Source organism: Chrysoperla carnea, chromosome 5 (genome assembly GCF_905475395.1).
Source record: "Chrysoperla carnea chromosome 5, inChrCarn1.1, whole genome shotgun sequence".
NCBI classification, from domain to species: domain Eukaryota; kingdom Metazoa; phylum Arthropoda; class Insecta; order Neuroptera; family Chrysopidae; genus Chrysoperla; species Chrysoperla carnea.
The window spans coordinates 4,474,586-4,490,511 of NC_058341.1; the positions used below are offsets into that span (position 1 = coordinate 4,474,586).

General features: G+C 31.4%; 1 protein-coding gene across 1 annotated transcript; it reads right to left on the reverse strand.

Annotated features, from left to right (window-relative positions):
* Positions 1–148: 148 nt before the first annotated feature.
* On the reverse strand, positions 149–13,162 carry LOC123300309. The gene is made up of 8 exons (XM_044882864.1): positions 13,078–13,162; positions 11,709–12,235; positions 9,715–9,814; positions 7,248–7,798; positions 6,834–6,837; positions 4,000–4,194; positions 2,702–3,219; positions 149–385 (listed from the first exon to the last, which is right to left on the reverse strand). Exons 1-8 carry the CDS (start codon positions 13,087–13,089, stop codon positions 178–180), a joined length of 2,115 nt encoding a protein of 704 aa, XP_044738799.1. The 5' UTR covers positions 13,090–13,162; the 3' UTR covers positions 149–177.
* Between the last annotated feature and the right edge of the window lie 2,764 nt (positions 13,163–15,926).

A 15,926-nucleotide genomic window follows, 5' to 3' on the forward strand; every position in this document is an offset into this window, starting at 1 on the left:
GAAGAAATCACAATTGATCAAATTCAATTTAGAAAAAAGGGTCAATTTTTAAGCTGAAAGAAATACAATCTGTGATATGAGGACTTAGTAAAACTACAAGATATTTGAGAAAAATAATAATTTATTCAGATAAATAAATAAATAAAATAAATTACATTATATAACTTAATTATTTAATTACCATCCGTATGAGAGACCAATAGCTGGGGCAGAGTAAGTCATGTGAGAGACAGCGGTGGCTGGAGAGTATGCAACACCTAATAAAGCGGCACCTGGAGCAGCGACAGCACGGACAGCTGGGGCAGCATGGGCTACAGCTAATGGAGCTGGGGCAGCATAACGGAGGGCTGGTGCAGCGAGGGCTGGAGCGGCAGCATAAGCGGCAACTGGACCATGGGCATAGGCAACTGGAGCTGGAATGATGTTTCCAATTTCGATGAAACTCAGTATATAAGGTAATTTTGACCCAAAAAGTTCAAAAATCGTGTTTATTTAGTGATTGGATTCATAGTTTTTGATATATCGCCGAAAATTCTGAACAAAATGTGATTTTCTCAGTAATTATGGATCCAATCGCCAAATGAATGCGATTTTTGAATTTTTTGGGTCAATATTACCTTATAAACTGAGTTTTATCGAAATCAGAAGCGAAAAATTTATTTCGATTTTTTGGAAATTTCTTAAGGGGTACCCCTTAGAAAAAATGAAAAAAATCGTCAAAAATTTGATGTTTCCAATTTCGATAAAACTCAGTATATTAGGTAATTTTGACCCAAAAAGTTCAAAAATCGTGTTTATTTAGTGATTGGATTCATAGTTTTTGATATATCGCCGAAAATTCTGAACAAAATGTGATTTTCTCAGTAATTATGGATCCAATCGCCAAATGAATGCGATTTTTGAATTTTTTGGGTCAATATTACCTTTTAAACTGAGTTTTATCGAAATCAGAATCGAAAAATTTATTTCGATTTTTTGGAAATTTCTTAAGGGGTACCCCTTAGAAAAAATGCAAAAAATCGTCAAAAATTTGATGTTTCCAATTTCGATAAAACTCAGTATATAAGGTAATTTTGACCCAAAAAGTTCAAAAATCGTGTTTATTTAGTGATTGGATTCATAGTTTTTGATATATCGCCGAAAATTCTGAACAAAATGTGATTTTCTCAGTAATTATGGATCCAATCGCCAAATGAATGCGATTTTTGAATTTTTTGGGTCAATATTACCTTATAAACTGAGTTTTATCGAAATCAGAAGCGAAAAATTTATTTCGATTTTTTGGAAATTTCTTAAGGGGTACCCCTTAGAAAAAATGAAAAAAATCGTCAAAAATTTGATGTTTCCAATTTCGATAAAACTCAGTATATTAGGTAATTTTGACCCAAAAAGTTCAAAAATCGTGTTTATTTAGTGATTGGATTCATAGTTTTTGATATATCGCCGAAAATTCTGAACAAAATGTGATTTTCTCAGTAATTATGGATCCAATCGCCAAATGAATGCGATTTTTGAATTTTTTGGGTCAATATTACCTTATAAACTGAGTTTTATCGAAATCAGAATCGAAAAATTTATTTCGATTTTTTGGAAATTTCTTAAGGGGTACCCCTTAGAAAAAATCAAAAAAATTGGCAAAAATTTGATGTTTCCAATTTCGATGAAACTGAGTACATTAGATAATTTTGACCCAAAAAGTTCAAAAATCGTGTTTATTTAGTGATTGGATTCATAGATTTTGATATATCGCCCAAAATTCTAAATAAAATGTGATTTTCTCAGTAATTATGGATCCAATCGGCAAATGAACCCGATTTTTGAACTTTTTGGGTCAATATTACCTTATAAACTGAGTTTTATCGAAATCAGAAGCGAAAAATTTATTTCGATTTTTTGGAAATTTCTTAAAGAGTATTTTGACCCAAAAAGTAAAAATATTTTTCTACAGATAAAAAGTTAAAACTTAGCCTAGATTAAACAGAGCTAGCTGCCTCCAAAACTACAGTAAATTTCACCTAATTTGATAGGAGTAATAAAACCCATTCAAAAATTGCCCACCCGTGGCCTAGCAAGAAGTCGATAATGATCAATTCGATAATTTAAAAAATGATAAAATAATAAAACTGAAATTTATGATATCTATAAATCAGTCAATTTTATTAGCAAAATATATTTTGTTACAGTCAATATAATTTTGATTTTTACAAAAATCATATTAATTTTATTATTGATTGATTGATTAATTGGAAATCACAAACATGTTTTACAAGATAATTAACACGAGAAGTTAACACTTTAATTTTTTTTAAGATAAACGTCCCGGAGTGGATCAGAGAAATATGCGAATGGAATATGCGAATAATGGAATTATTCGAAGAAATCACAATTGATCAAATTCAATTTAGAAAAAAGGGTCAATTTTTAAGCTGAAAGAAATACAATCTGTGATATGAGGACTTAGTAAAACTACAAGATATTTGAGAAAAATAATAATTTATTCAGATAAATAAATAAATAAAATAAATTACATTATATAACTTAATTATTTAATTACCATCCGTATGAGAGACCAATAGCTGGGGCAGAGTAAGTCATGTGAGAGACAGCGGTGGCTGGAGAGTATGCAACACCTAATAAAGCGGCACCTGGAGCAGCGACAGCACGGACAGCTGGGGCAGCATGGGCTACAGCTAATGGAGCTGGGGCAGCATAACGGAGGGCTGGTGCAGCGAGGGCTGGAGCGGCAGCATAAGCGGCAACTGGACCATGGGCATAGGCAACTGGAGCTGGAGCAGCAGCGTAACGGAGAGCTGGAGCAGCGAGTGCTGGTGCAGCGGCATAACGGAGAGCTGGGGCGGCAGCATAAGCGGCAACTGGACCATGGGCAATAGCACCATAGGCAACTGGAGCGGCAGCGGTGTATGTGGTCAAACCTGGGTTGCTTACACGTACATCACTTTTGGTTACTTGAGAGTATGGTGTTGTGATGGTTTTTGATTGTGTGGCTACTTGTCCAAGATTTCCAAAGCTACGGACAATGTTTGAGTCTTGGGATGTGATTGAAGGACTAGCGACTTGTACAGATGGAGCACCGTATGAGACAACTGGTGACGCATAGCTGACGTGGCTCACAGCTGGAGCGGCGGAGTATGCTACAGCTGGGGCTGAAATGAGTCCACCGGCGTTGGCAACAGCCAAAGCACAGGCGAAGATGACGAACTGTAAATAAAAATAAAAATTATTTTAATATATTTTCTTTAAAATATTTATGCAATAAGAAAATAATTTTCGATGTATTTTGTCTCGAAAATTATCATATTTAAAATTTACAATCTTCGATTTACGATTTTGAAGTGCAAATAAAGAAATTAACGCGAGTAACATTGAAGATCAGGCTCCATAACATGTAATAACTCTTCTTTCTGACTTGGATGCCAGAATCATTTTCTTTCTAATTTCATTTCCATTCATATAAGGGATGTACGAGCAGGGTAGATTTAGGGTTGAGGTTATTTTTATCTTATTTTCAACTTTGACGGTAAATTTTATAATAACTTTAATGAATGTAGAAGAAAAATAAGAATACAATTTTTCGACATCTGCCTTGAATTTCGAAATATAGAAAGCTGATTAAATAAAGAAAATTTTCAATTTTCGGATATTTTGAAAATTACGCCAGGTATCGAAAAATTGATTTCTTACTTTCGCCTTAAATCGTCAAGTTATAACATAATTCACCAATTTTTAAATTTGTGCCCCCACTACCGTGCTAATACATCCTTAACCACTAATTAAAACGCGGCACAATAAACCGTATTTTTTCCAAACTTTGTTAAAGTTAAAATTGATTAGAAATCAAAATAAATGAGCTTCCGAGAAAATGGATATGAGTTCCTTTACTAGGAAATTATTTCGATATAATTCACAACAGAAAAAACACACTTTTTTTAAACAAAATTTTAATAATTAATAATAAAATATAGTAATAATTGAACACACCTTGAATGCCATTGTTGAGGTTTTTTGGTTTTTTTTGTTGATCTTTGTAATTTGATCTGAATTGAATTGATGCTGATTACAAAATTTTGGGTTGTTTATATACTCAAACAAACAACGAATGCAGATCTCCAAATAATAATTATTATGACTAAATAAATAAATTCGCCCTCGTAATAAAATATGCACTGAATTGTACTTAAAATGTCATAAAAACCAGATTATTCTATCACAAATTTACTATCAAAAGAACATATATATAATCCAGGCGCTAGCAGATATTCACATGGATACTGAAAGGTTTACTCCAGATAAAGACAATTTATGTTTTTTTGATCCATAGATTTTTGATTTTAGTTTTAAACTCGTCTTAAACCATCTTTGGTTCGATTCAAAAACAATTGGGTATTCTACCATTTTTGAAAAAGTACTTCAAAATGTTGATTTTGCTAATAAAAAGCCATAAAAAATTTATTTTGGGAAAAATACACACGCTTTCTTGCTCAAAACTTAAATTAAATTTTAAACCTTCTTTAAACTGTCAAAAACGCGGGCATCCAATTTGATGACGTAATATCGGTATCATTACATGAAATAACACAAATAAGTTTGACAGATATATTCATAGACATCTGATTATAATAAATATAAATACTTACTGTCTACACTGAACTAATTGATGGTCTATGGCTCACAGTTCACGTGATATACAGTTTAAAAATTACAATTTTTAATTTTAATATTTTAAAAGAAAAATGTGCTTTTATGACTCGAAATCAGAATATTTAAGTATATTTTTACATAAATTTAAACCAAAGAAGAAGTATCAGAATCGACAAGCATTCTTCATTCGTTGATGTTCGCAATCTATTTTTAATTATCTTCAGTTTCGAGAAAGATCTCTCGCTATTATCATCGATAAATACGACAAATACATGCGTAGTGCAATTTCTATATTGCTCATTGTAGATTGGACAATATTTTGGAAAATTATTCGATACAGAAATACTAAGTAAGTGATAACAACGTGAAAAATTCAAATGTTATTTATAAGAAATGGGAAAACTTGAATGTGGCATAGAAATTTCACGATAACGACCACACTATGGAATCTTTCGATGAAAACATTTTGTTTCTTTCGAATTAAAAAATGAACCGACCAAAAATTAAGCAAATTTTTTGATTTTCTTACGATTTGGTTGGAGTTTTTGATTGGTGAAGCCCCGTACTAAATACGAACCTGGTTCGATCAACCTTAAGAAGAACAACCCTTCTATATATGAGCTGTATTTCGAGTAAACCTTCCATGTCCCTAGAACCTCTGATAGCGCTTGGACTAAACAGTAGCTTACGCAATTTTGTTTTATTAAAATTTTTTAATTCTTCAACATTGGTGTGAATTTTTCAAGGGTAACATATTGATCAAGACCATACAGCTTGTTCGTAGGTAATCAGAGATCTTGTTAACAAATTAATGCACTCCACTTTTTATGGGTCTTTGAATGTAAACGGGCGTATATGATTTTTATTACAGAAAAAAAAAAAAACAAAATTATGATCTGTTTTGTCATAGATTATTTTTTGATAACAAATTATTTTATTACAAAATTTTGTTTGATTAATTGATCGATTAATCAGTATTTAATTTTATTTAATACCTCGATAATTTAAAAATGTTAACGAGCTCTTTAGGGGAATACATTTATTTCGGAAAGTGGTATGTTTCAATATTATATTTATTGGGGATACCAATTTTATTATACTCTTGGACATCTAAACGCCAACTTCATAAACATTCGCCGTTTTTTACGGATTCGCAATTTTAGCTAATGTATACACAAATAATCGTTTCTTTTTCGTTACGAAATGAACAGGCCTTAAAGAATGAAAAACTCTTCATTGATTTTTCTTTATGGGAGAAATATCTAGTTTCCAAACTTGTAAAACTTTTTTATCTTTTTGGGAACTTTGCAACCATACGATAATAAAATCTGATAAAATTCAAAATATTTGTGTGCTAATGGATGTTTTGTTAAGGTTTCATTTTGCCTCATTATTTTTGGGTTCAAGACCAACACTTTGCTCGTACTTGATCCTTTTGAGAAACTGCAAAACATGTAACCATTTTAATTTATTATGTCTAGTACCTCTTTTCGCTGTTTATTGATGGGGATCTTTATGTTCTGACATGAGATTGGATCCAGTTCTCCGGGTTGCTTTAATAATCAATTTGGATCGTAAAAGGCAAGAAATGGGATAACAGTTTAAATTATTAAGTTGATCATCATAAATGGAAGCTTTCGAAAAAAATGCGACTTTAATATAATGTCATTATTGCAATTAGTCGAAAGAAAAACGATAGCTTTAGAAAAATGTTTTTTAACAAAATTTATCAAGGACAATAAAGATCATTGCCAGTGTTAATAGCTTTTAAGCCCAGATAAATTGTCAAAATCATTTGAAGATAGAGGTTAAATGACCTCAAAATTAGAATTTCAGGACAACTTTTGGCTAAAGCATTTTCCTGTAGCTAGCGTTTTTTCTTTCGATTAAATGCCAAAATTACATATTTTTAAGTCGCATTGCTTCGAGTGAATTTTTGACGTCCTGTTCGGCATTGCACTTTCGCCAAAGTTAAACTTCATCGACACAGATGTTACGGAAATCATCGTGCAAAATTGAAGAGTATGATTCATAAAGTTGAACGCAAGTCTTCATCAAAGTTTTTGTGATCCTGTAAATGTGTAAGAAACAAGTCGATGTATATACGGTATGTCGATTGTGACCTAGAAATAATCGTCAGTGGAAATGAGTGTTTTATAAATGACTGCACTTACAGGACTTCAATCGAGGGTTATATTTGGGATCGAATCTAATACATTGAGAGTAATCTGAAGAACAAATACAAAATCGAAATTCTTTGCTTAAAAATTTATTTAATTAGAAATTTTGAATTATACATTTTAAGTTTACAAATGTATTGTGATCGAATAGGCAAAATATTATTTGAATTTCTCTAAAAACGGGTAATATCTACCTGAGATGGATAACGTCTGTTCAAAATTCTTTTTTTTTCATTCTGAAAAAGCAAATTGGAGGTAGAAAATAAAATAAAATAGAAAAATAAAATTTAAAAAATAATTTATTTACATAATTTATCAATAAATAAAAAATAAATAATTTAAAAGTTTGCTATCGAAAAAACCCTATTGATAGTCTTCTCTGGTTCATGGGACCATCAAAGAAATTACCATCCGTATGAAAGACCAATAGCTGGAGCAGAGTAAGTCATGTGGGAGACAGCGGTGGCTGGAGAGTATGCAACACCTAATAAACCAGCTGGAGCAGCATGGGCGTAAGCGGCTGGAGCAGCATGGGCATAAGCAGCTGGAGCATGAGCAACAGCTAATGGAGCTGGGGCAGCGGCGTAACGGAGGGCTGGAGCGGCAGCATAAGCGGCAACTGGAGCATGAGCATAGGCAACTGGAGCGGCAGCACCATATGAAAGAGTTTGATATCCTGGGTTGCTTACACGGACATCACTTTTGGTTACTTGGGAGTATGGTGTTGTGATGGTTTTTGATTGTGTGGCTACTTGTCCAAGATTTCCAAAACTACGGTGAATGTTTGAGTCTTGGGATGTAAGAGCATGACTTGCGATTTGTACAGATGGAGCACCATATGAGACAACTGGTGATGCGTAGCTGACGTGGCTTACAGCTGGAGCGGCAGAGTAAGCTACAGCTGGGGCTGAAATGAGTCCAGCGTTGGCGGCAGCCAAAGCGCAGGCGAAGATGACGAACTGTAAATGAAAATAAAAATTTGTATTAAACGCTTTTTTTGTTTTAAGATATTTTAAAGAATTTTTTCTTAGATGTAATTAGAAAGAAAGTCAATCTCAAGTGCAAAATTAAATTCCGCGATTAAATATGTTTCCCTTCATAAATCAGTAAAAATAAGTATCTATTTGACCTGACAAACATAGCAACCACTTTTCTCCCAATCGTTAAGAGGATATGAACACATTTATTTAAGCTATAATAATTTGATCACACTATCGAGGAATAGAAAGTTCGAAAGAATAGAAGCCACATCTAGAAGTATCTTCCCGTAATTTAATGTGGAAATTAGGATCTAAAGGGCGTTCCAAAATCAACAATTCCTCAAGGCGTGGATTGAGAAAATGCAAACTAATCTTGATCAACTTTAGATCATCTTCCGTAAGCTAAAAAATAGTCTAACTTTTAACACCGAAGTAAAGAGCACATTTATCGGTTTAAATCGATCGAAAAATGAAATTCCAAAGAATACGAATTAGAAACGAGTACTTTAGGCAAATTCATTTCCCTTTGGAAAAGAACGAATATAATCAGAAGAGATGCAAAAACTAGTTTCTCTAGTTTAAGAAACCCATTTTCACTATCGGTGAAAAGTGCATATGGATTCGTTTAAACGGATCACTTGATGTTTTTGAAGAAATTCAATCGCACTCTTAATATTGAGAAATCAAATTTTGGGAGCGCTAATTTATTTCGGTAAGAAAGCACTTAGAAATCGATAAAATTCTTTTAAATCGATCACATGATGTAGTTTGTATGTTTTTCTCTTTCAAGAAATATAGAAATGAATCAGAATTGATTCTTTTCTGCCACAACGAATAAAACTGCACTTAACACTTCATTCACACTTGATAAAAGAATTAAAACAATTAAAGAACACACCTTGAATGCCATTGTTGAGGTTTATTTGTTTTTACAAGTGATTTGTAATTGTAAAATTTGTATGATGCTTAATAAATATTTTGGGCTGTTTATATACTCACAAAAAAATAATATAAATAATAATTACTTTTATTATTTACCCCAACCCCAAAATGTCTGCTAAATGCAGATATACACCTCGCCTTTTTATTAATGTTGCATAAATATAATATTCTAATCATATTCAAAATGAATTCATGTCATATAAATCAGATTATAATTATTTTTTTTTAAGAGTCATATATATTCTTACATAATTATTATAATTTGTTTTAAAGACATTAGTGCACGCTTTTCAGGGTTACATGTAACAATAATTTAATAAAATGTGAATGGGGGATACATTCATAGTTTAATGCCACCAAAAAAAATAATCGGATATCGGTAGATTAAGGTAGTACTATCGGTAATAGACTTTGCATTCAGAATTTAATGAAACTTGGCACAGTTATCCATTATTATATCATAATTAACCAGTTAAATTTTTAGGGGCCTTCAGAGAACTGCTACCTAGCGAGTTTTCTTCACCCAACATGCTTTTGACGATTCGCCCTCCCTCGTAGCTGACCCGGTGAACTTCGTATCACCTGCAACTTTTTTTTTTACAACTTTTGGTTCGTGATTATGTCAACCTTTAGACTCTAATTTATTTTTGTCAAAAATTAACACTGGTTGTATTATCTACGGTTAAAATGGTATTAGGTTATTAAATGAAACTTGTTGGTCTTTTCTACATATTTTATGTGTTTTATTAACACAACAAAATATAATCAATACATAACAAAACATAATAAATATATCTATTCAATTTAAAGCTTTTTGATAAACTACGTTTTTAGTTTGTTTTTTCGGAGCATAAATATATAAAGACGATGGCTTTCCTACACGTGAACACGCGACATATAGTTGTCCATGCGAGAAGCATGGAAATTCTAAATTAATCCCGCAAACTTCCAACGACTGGCCGTGCAATTTGTTTATGGTCATCGCAAAGGCCAGGCGCACGGTTCGATTCCAATATTGGGTCGATTCCAATATAAACAATATGGGAATAAACACTAATAAAACAAAAGTAATGACAAACATTCTTCTTGAGTTTCTTCTTGAAATTTTTGGTTATGTTTTACAAACTGAATATAGATAAATAGTATAACTTCGCAGTATACTTGTACGTATCTTTCTATATATTGAACAATTTTGGTACACTCTTGCCACATCTTGAAGGTACATCCCTGAACTATAGCGAACAAAACAAAAATTTTGAAAATCGGTCCAGCCGTTTTTGAGTTTTAGCGAGACTAACGCACAGCAATTTATTTTTATATATACAGATCAATAAAATTGAGGAAAAAAAACCCAACTCAACCCACACCCACACCCACACCCACACCCACACCCACACCCACACCCACACCCACACACACACCCACCCACCCCCACCCACACCCACACCCACACCCACACCCACACCCACACCCACACCCACACCCACACCCACACCCACACCCACACCCACACCCACACTCAACCCAACCCAACCCAACCCAACCTAACCCAACCTAACCCAACCTAACCCAACCCAACCCAACCCAACCCAACCAAAAATTACAAAAATTGTCTTTTTTTGAATTTTTTATAATTTTTTCGATTTTTACAAATTGCAAAAAGTGTAAAAAAATTTTTTTTTTCCGATTTCGATAAAACTAAGTTTATAAGGTAATTTTGACCCGAAAATTACAAAAATCGTGTTTATTTGACCATTAAATGAGTAATTTCGAGATATTTTATGAATCTGACTGTAGAGCCAACATTTTCATTCCGTTCAGTCTCTGAAATTATTCCGCATTGAATCTAATTATTCCGAAATTCTGAACCATCCCTGAACTATAGCGAACAAAAGAAAAAAAAATTTGAAAATCGGTCCAGCCGTTTTTGAGTTTTTTCGAGACTAACGCACAGCAATTTATTTTTATATATACAGACAGATATGATGACTATTCTAACGAGTTTTTCTGGGCCGTTTAAAGTCTCGTGTATTTAAAAAAATTTAAAGATGGCCATTAAAAAATTTATTTGTTTATACTTTCGTTAATGTTGAATTTTAATTGTATGAATTTTTCGAAAACTTAATAGTCTAAGAGACAGTGTAAGGTCGACCTTCACCCATGTAATAACTAGATGAGCCATATTTTATATGAAATTTTATATTGAGTTTTAAACACTAGTATCATAGTTTTTCTATCGAAAAGTGTTCATGACTATTTTTAAATTAATTTTAATCAATTTTTTTCATGATCGGTTTTTTTTTAGGAAAGTTTATACCATCATTTTCGTTATTAAATTATCTTTCTTCTGATATCAATTTCGATTGGTTAACAGATCGGTGTAGTTACCTATTTTAACTTAACTTTCCTTAAAATTCTTCTCAATTATTGGTGTATGGAAATCTTGATATTTCGAAAACAAAGAATTTTCAAAAGATGGTATTTTCATTAGCTCATTTTCTTTGAGAAGAAAACTTACTACATTGGCTTTAAGCATATTTATTTAATTTTTTGAAACTCAAAGTTTTCATATTTTTTTGAACTTAAAAAGAGGAAATATTATTACTTTTTCACAAATAAGATTTCTATATTGTCTGTTTGTTATCTTCGAAAAGCAGGGAGTTTTCGGAAAAGTATATTATAAATTTAATAGAAGATGATTTTTAACATCTATTGGGTAAAATCGATGAGTTATTTGAATATTGTTTTAGGTAAAGTTCATCATCGGTACAAAAATAATTAGTTGTTTAACTTAAAAAGCTAGAGATTTCAAGAATATCAATGGATACGGATTTGATTTCGGGAAGTAGGAAATAAAACATTTAGAAGTTAGAATTTAAAAAATAATTTATTTACATAATTTATCAATAAATAAAAAGTTCAGGAAATCACCATTCGTAGAAATTACCATCCGTATGAGAGACCAATAGCTGGGGCAGAGTATGTCATATGGGAGACAGCGGTGGCTGGGGAGTATGCAACACCTAATAAACCAGCTGGGGCAGCATGGGCATAAGCAGCTGGAGCAGCGTGGGCAACAGCTAATGGAGCTGGGGCAGCGGCATAACGGAGGGCTGGAGCGGCAGCATAAGCGGCAACTGGAGCATGGGCATAGGCAACTGGAGCGGCAGCGGCGTATGTGGTTAAACCTGGGTTGCTTACACGTACATCACTTCGGGTTACTTGGGAGTATGGTGTTGTGATGGTTTTTGATTGTGTGGCTACTTGTCCAAGATTTCCAAAACTACGGTGAATGTTTGAGTCTTGGGATGTAAGAGCGTGACTAGCGACTTGCACTGATGGAGCACCGTATGAGACAACTGGTGACGCATAGCTGACGTGGCTCACAGCTGGAGCGGCGGAGTATGCTACAGCTGGTGCTGAAATGAGTCCACCGGCGTTGGCAACAGCCAAAGCACAGGCGAAGATGACGAACTGTAAATCAAAATTAAAAAATATGTTTTAAATGGTTAAAAAATTTGATAACATTTGTTCATTCTGTAAACATATAAGATGGAAATCCGTTTCCTTCAGTCTCAGCAGTTGTAAGTTTAAGTTGTTATTCAAGCGTAAAATTTCACGATCATTATTCTACCGCAGATTTTGATTCCCGTGAAAAATTGTAAATATCTGGTTTGGTTCTACCAGTTCGAAAGTGTAGTTGTTCTCTAAAAAGAGGCAAAGCTGTACGTTTAAACGGACCCCAAGTTGTTCTTCGGGGAAATGCTAGCAAAATTTGACTATTTTTAAAGAATTATAATCTCTTCGATAGAGTTTATTCTCTGATTCTTTAATCGAAAGCTTAAATTCGACAGAATTCAATTGTTTCGTCCGGGACGAAGTATATATAACCATTTTAAATCGATCGAAGTGCGTAGTTTTAAGAAAAACAATCTAAATTGGATATCTTAAGAGAATAAAGTCTCCTTTAAATGAACGACTTGTAATTTTTTATTTTTTGTAATCAAAAACAAAGATTAATATTTATCTTTACTGCCAGAATGGAGTACATTAATTATTTTAAATTGGTCGAAATTCGAGCAAAAACTGTCCACTATTATCTAGCTTCTATATTTTCCATAGTCAGAAATCAAAGGTAGTGAGAAAACAATTTTATTGGCCGAAAAGGAGCACAATTATCCTTTTTCAAATCGTGTAGTTTGAACGGAGAGAATTCCTTTCGGAATCAATCTTTACTGTTACGCCGAATAAAACTGCACTTATCACTTAATTAACACTTGAAAATAAAAGAAATTAAAAACAATTGTAGAACACACCTTGAATGCCATTGTTGAGGTTTATTTGATTTTTTTTGCTTACAAGTGATTTGTAATTGTAAAATTTGTATGATGCCTTAACAATATTTTTGGGTTGTTTATATACTCACAAAAAATATTGCCAAAAATATTCTCCCCAACCCCAAAAATCTGTTAAATATACATCACGCCTTTTTATTAATGAAACAAAATTATCATATTTAAAATAAAATTCATGTCATATAAATCAGATTATAATATAAGTTTTTTTTTTACAGCCAGTTTATTCTTACGTAATTATTGTAATTCGCTATAACGACATTGGTGCACCAATTTTCAGGGTTACAGTAACAAATTTAATATGTTGATGGGGCGCACATTCATAATTTAATGCCACCAAAAATATAAAAAAACACAAAACCTGATTTGTGAATATGTTGGGGTTCCACTTTCACTGTTATACTTTTTATTTGCAACTTTTTTTTGTAAACAAATGATCTTAATTTTATTATATCGTTTTTTTTTTTTTTTTTTTTTAATATTTTGTCTGTTTGCAAATTTATTTTAAACAAGAGTGCAATATTGATTTGTTGTTATCTGTAATTAAATTTTCAATCAAAAATTAGAATTTGTGTACAAATAAATTAACACAACCTTTAGGGTGATTGATCTTTAATTGTGTTTTTGATGCAATACTTATTGATTAATTGAATCAGACAAAATTATTTTTATAATAAATTTATAATTAAGGTTCTAACAGTGTTCTAATCTTGATCTTTAGGATGTTTTTAAAACAATTCTAAAATAAATTTTACTAGTTCTAATTACTAAATAATTTTTTTTTTTTTCGGATGAAGCTGCAATTTTACAAAACTTAGATAAAAGTAATTAGTTCTAATAAAAAAGATATTAAAATTTTTAATAAAAATGGTAAAAAGATTTTTTTACTTGAATATCAATAAAAATATTGAAAAATTTTCATATAAGGAAATAATTAACCTTTACACTAAATGATATATCATCCATCTTGTTTGCTTAAATCACTGAATTCTAGTTCTACAAAGCCTTGTTCTAGAAATGTCTTGTTTTAATTGAATCATTATTAGTTAAATGCCGGATTTTACCATATTTATAAAAAAAATGCAATAAAATGAGTATACCCATAGGCATTTTAATTTTTTTTATATGCATATTTTTATATCTTCGCAGAATCTCAAAAAGATTGCTTATATCATCTTCGTCTTAGACTCTTCGGAAATTTAAGACGAATATAATGTTATGTAGTAAGTTAATAATTTGGTAATGACAGAGTGAAAATTTTTGCTTCCCTGGGGACATAATTACTTTAATAAATCCTTCAGAAACTTTATATTATTCTAGATTTTTCTGAAATTACAATAATTGGGATCAAGGTTTCTATAATTTTTTGTTCTTGTTGTCAAGATCAAAATGAAATAATTTTTTCCACATTTGTTTTATTTAAAAATTAAGAATGTTTTAATTGTTTTAATTTACCTTCAGGCGAAAAGTACTTTATCTCTATTTATTGTGATTTTTTAATCAAAAACTTCGTTACTTTGATAGACATTAAGGTTTAAATATATTTCTGTAGTTATAGGTCAATCTGATAATAAATTTTCTATAGAATAGGTCAATTTTTTTCTTTGCTAACGCCTTGTAATACTTTTTTTTGTTTTAAATAAGATTAAACTGATTTTATTGTACAGAAATGTATAGACTACAAGCCTGTGCTAAAATTACAATTTTGTATGTATATCTGCTAAAGAATATAAGAAAAAAATACAAGCAAACATATAAAAGTATCTTTCTTATACACATTGCTTCATTTATGTGTACTCTCTCGTAAGTTTTGTAGTTTTATTAAAATTGTATGATTGTCGCTTACAAATATGCTAACTCGAGAACAAAAAATTATACGGTTTTCTTCTTTTACAAATAGTCTTGAATTTCCAATTGCCATGACCTTACTTCGAATGTTAGAATATATTGACATAGCACATCGTCAAGTCCACTTTTTTACCTTTAAAACAAACCTTGGTACAGTCCAAAAAAATCAGGGGATACAAAGTTACATCCCTGCAAATATTGTGTACTTTTTTTTTACAAAGAAGAGATTCAGTATAGGTTAGTTCTTAATCGGTCGTTGATATCTCCATATAATTGTATATCGTATACAATTCATGTATATCTATTAACAGATCACAGTTATACGGGATGAAATAAAATGTTCTTATGAGGATATCTTTAACAATTCCTTTAACATTTCTCTTTTAATGTGTTCTGTAATTCAATCCAGCATTTAGATCAGCTTAAGTTTCAACAGTGACGCAACTTATTAACCAATCAGTTGATAGCATTTCAAATTAATTCAGTGTCCATCATTAATTAATCATGGAACATTCATTGTTTAAAAACAATTACTATTGCGATTCAAGAGCTGTAAATTTTTTAAATTGTAGTAATAAAGTATAACACCAAATTGAAATGGTGAAATTAGTGGAAATAGAACATTAAAATCGCAAAAATCTTTGAAAATAATTGATTTAAAAAAGATGGTTGAATTTGCAAATTCTAAAAATTTATTTTTGAGGCAATATTATAAACATCTTTGGAAGATCTTTCCCGCTGTTAATCATCAACTTATTTCAGGTCATTTTTGCTTTTGCGAAACAATGCCTTTAAAGAAGAGTTAATTAAAGGATTTAGAATTTAGCAATGAAAAAGAAAAAAAATCACTTAATTTACTGCAATTTCTGAGACCATTTTAATGTAAACTACCCATCTTTAGATTGGACTTTAAATTTTAAAAAAAATTGAGTTTAATCCTTAAGGTGCAAAGTTTTTAAAGA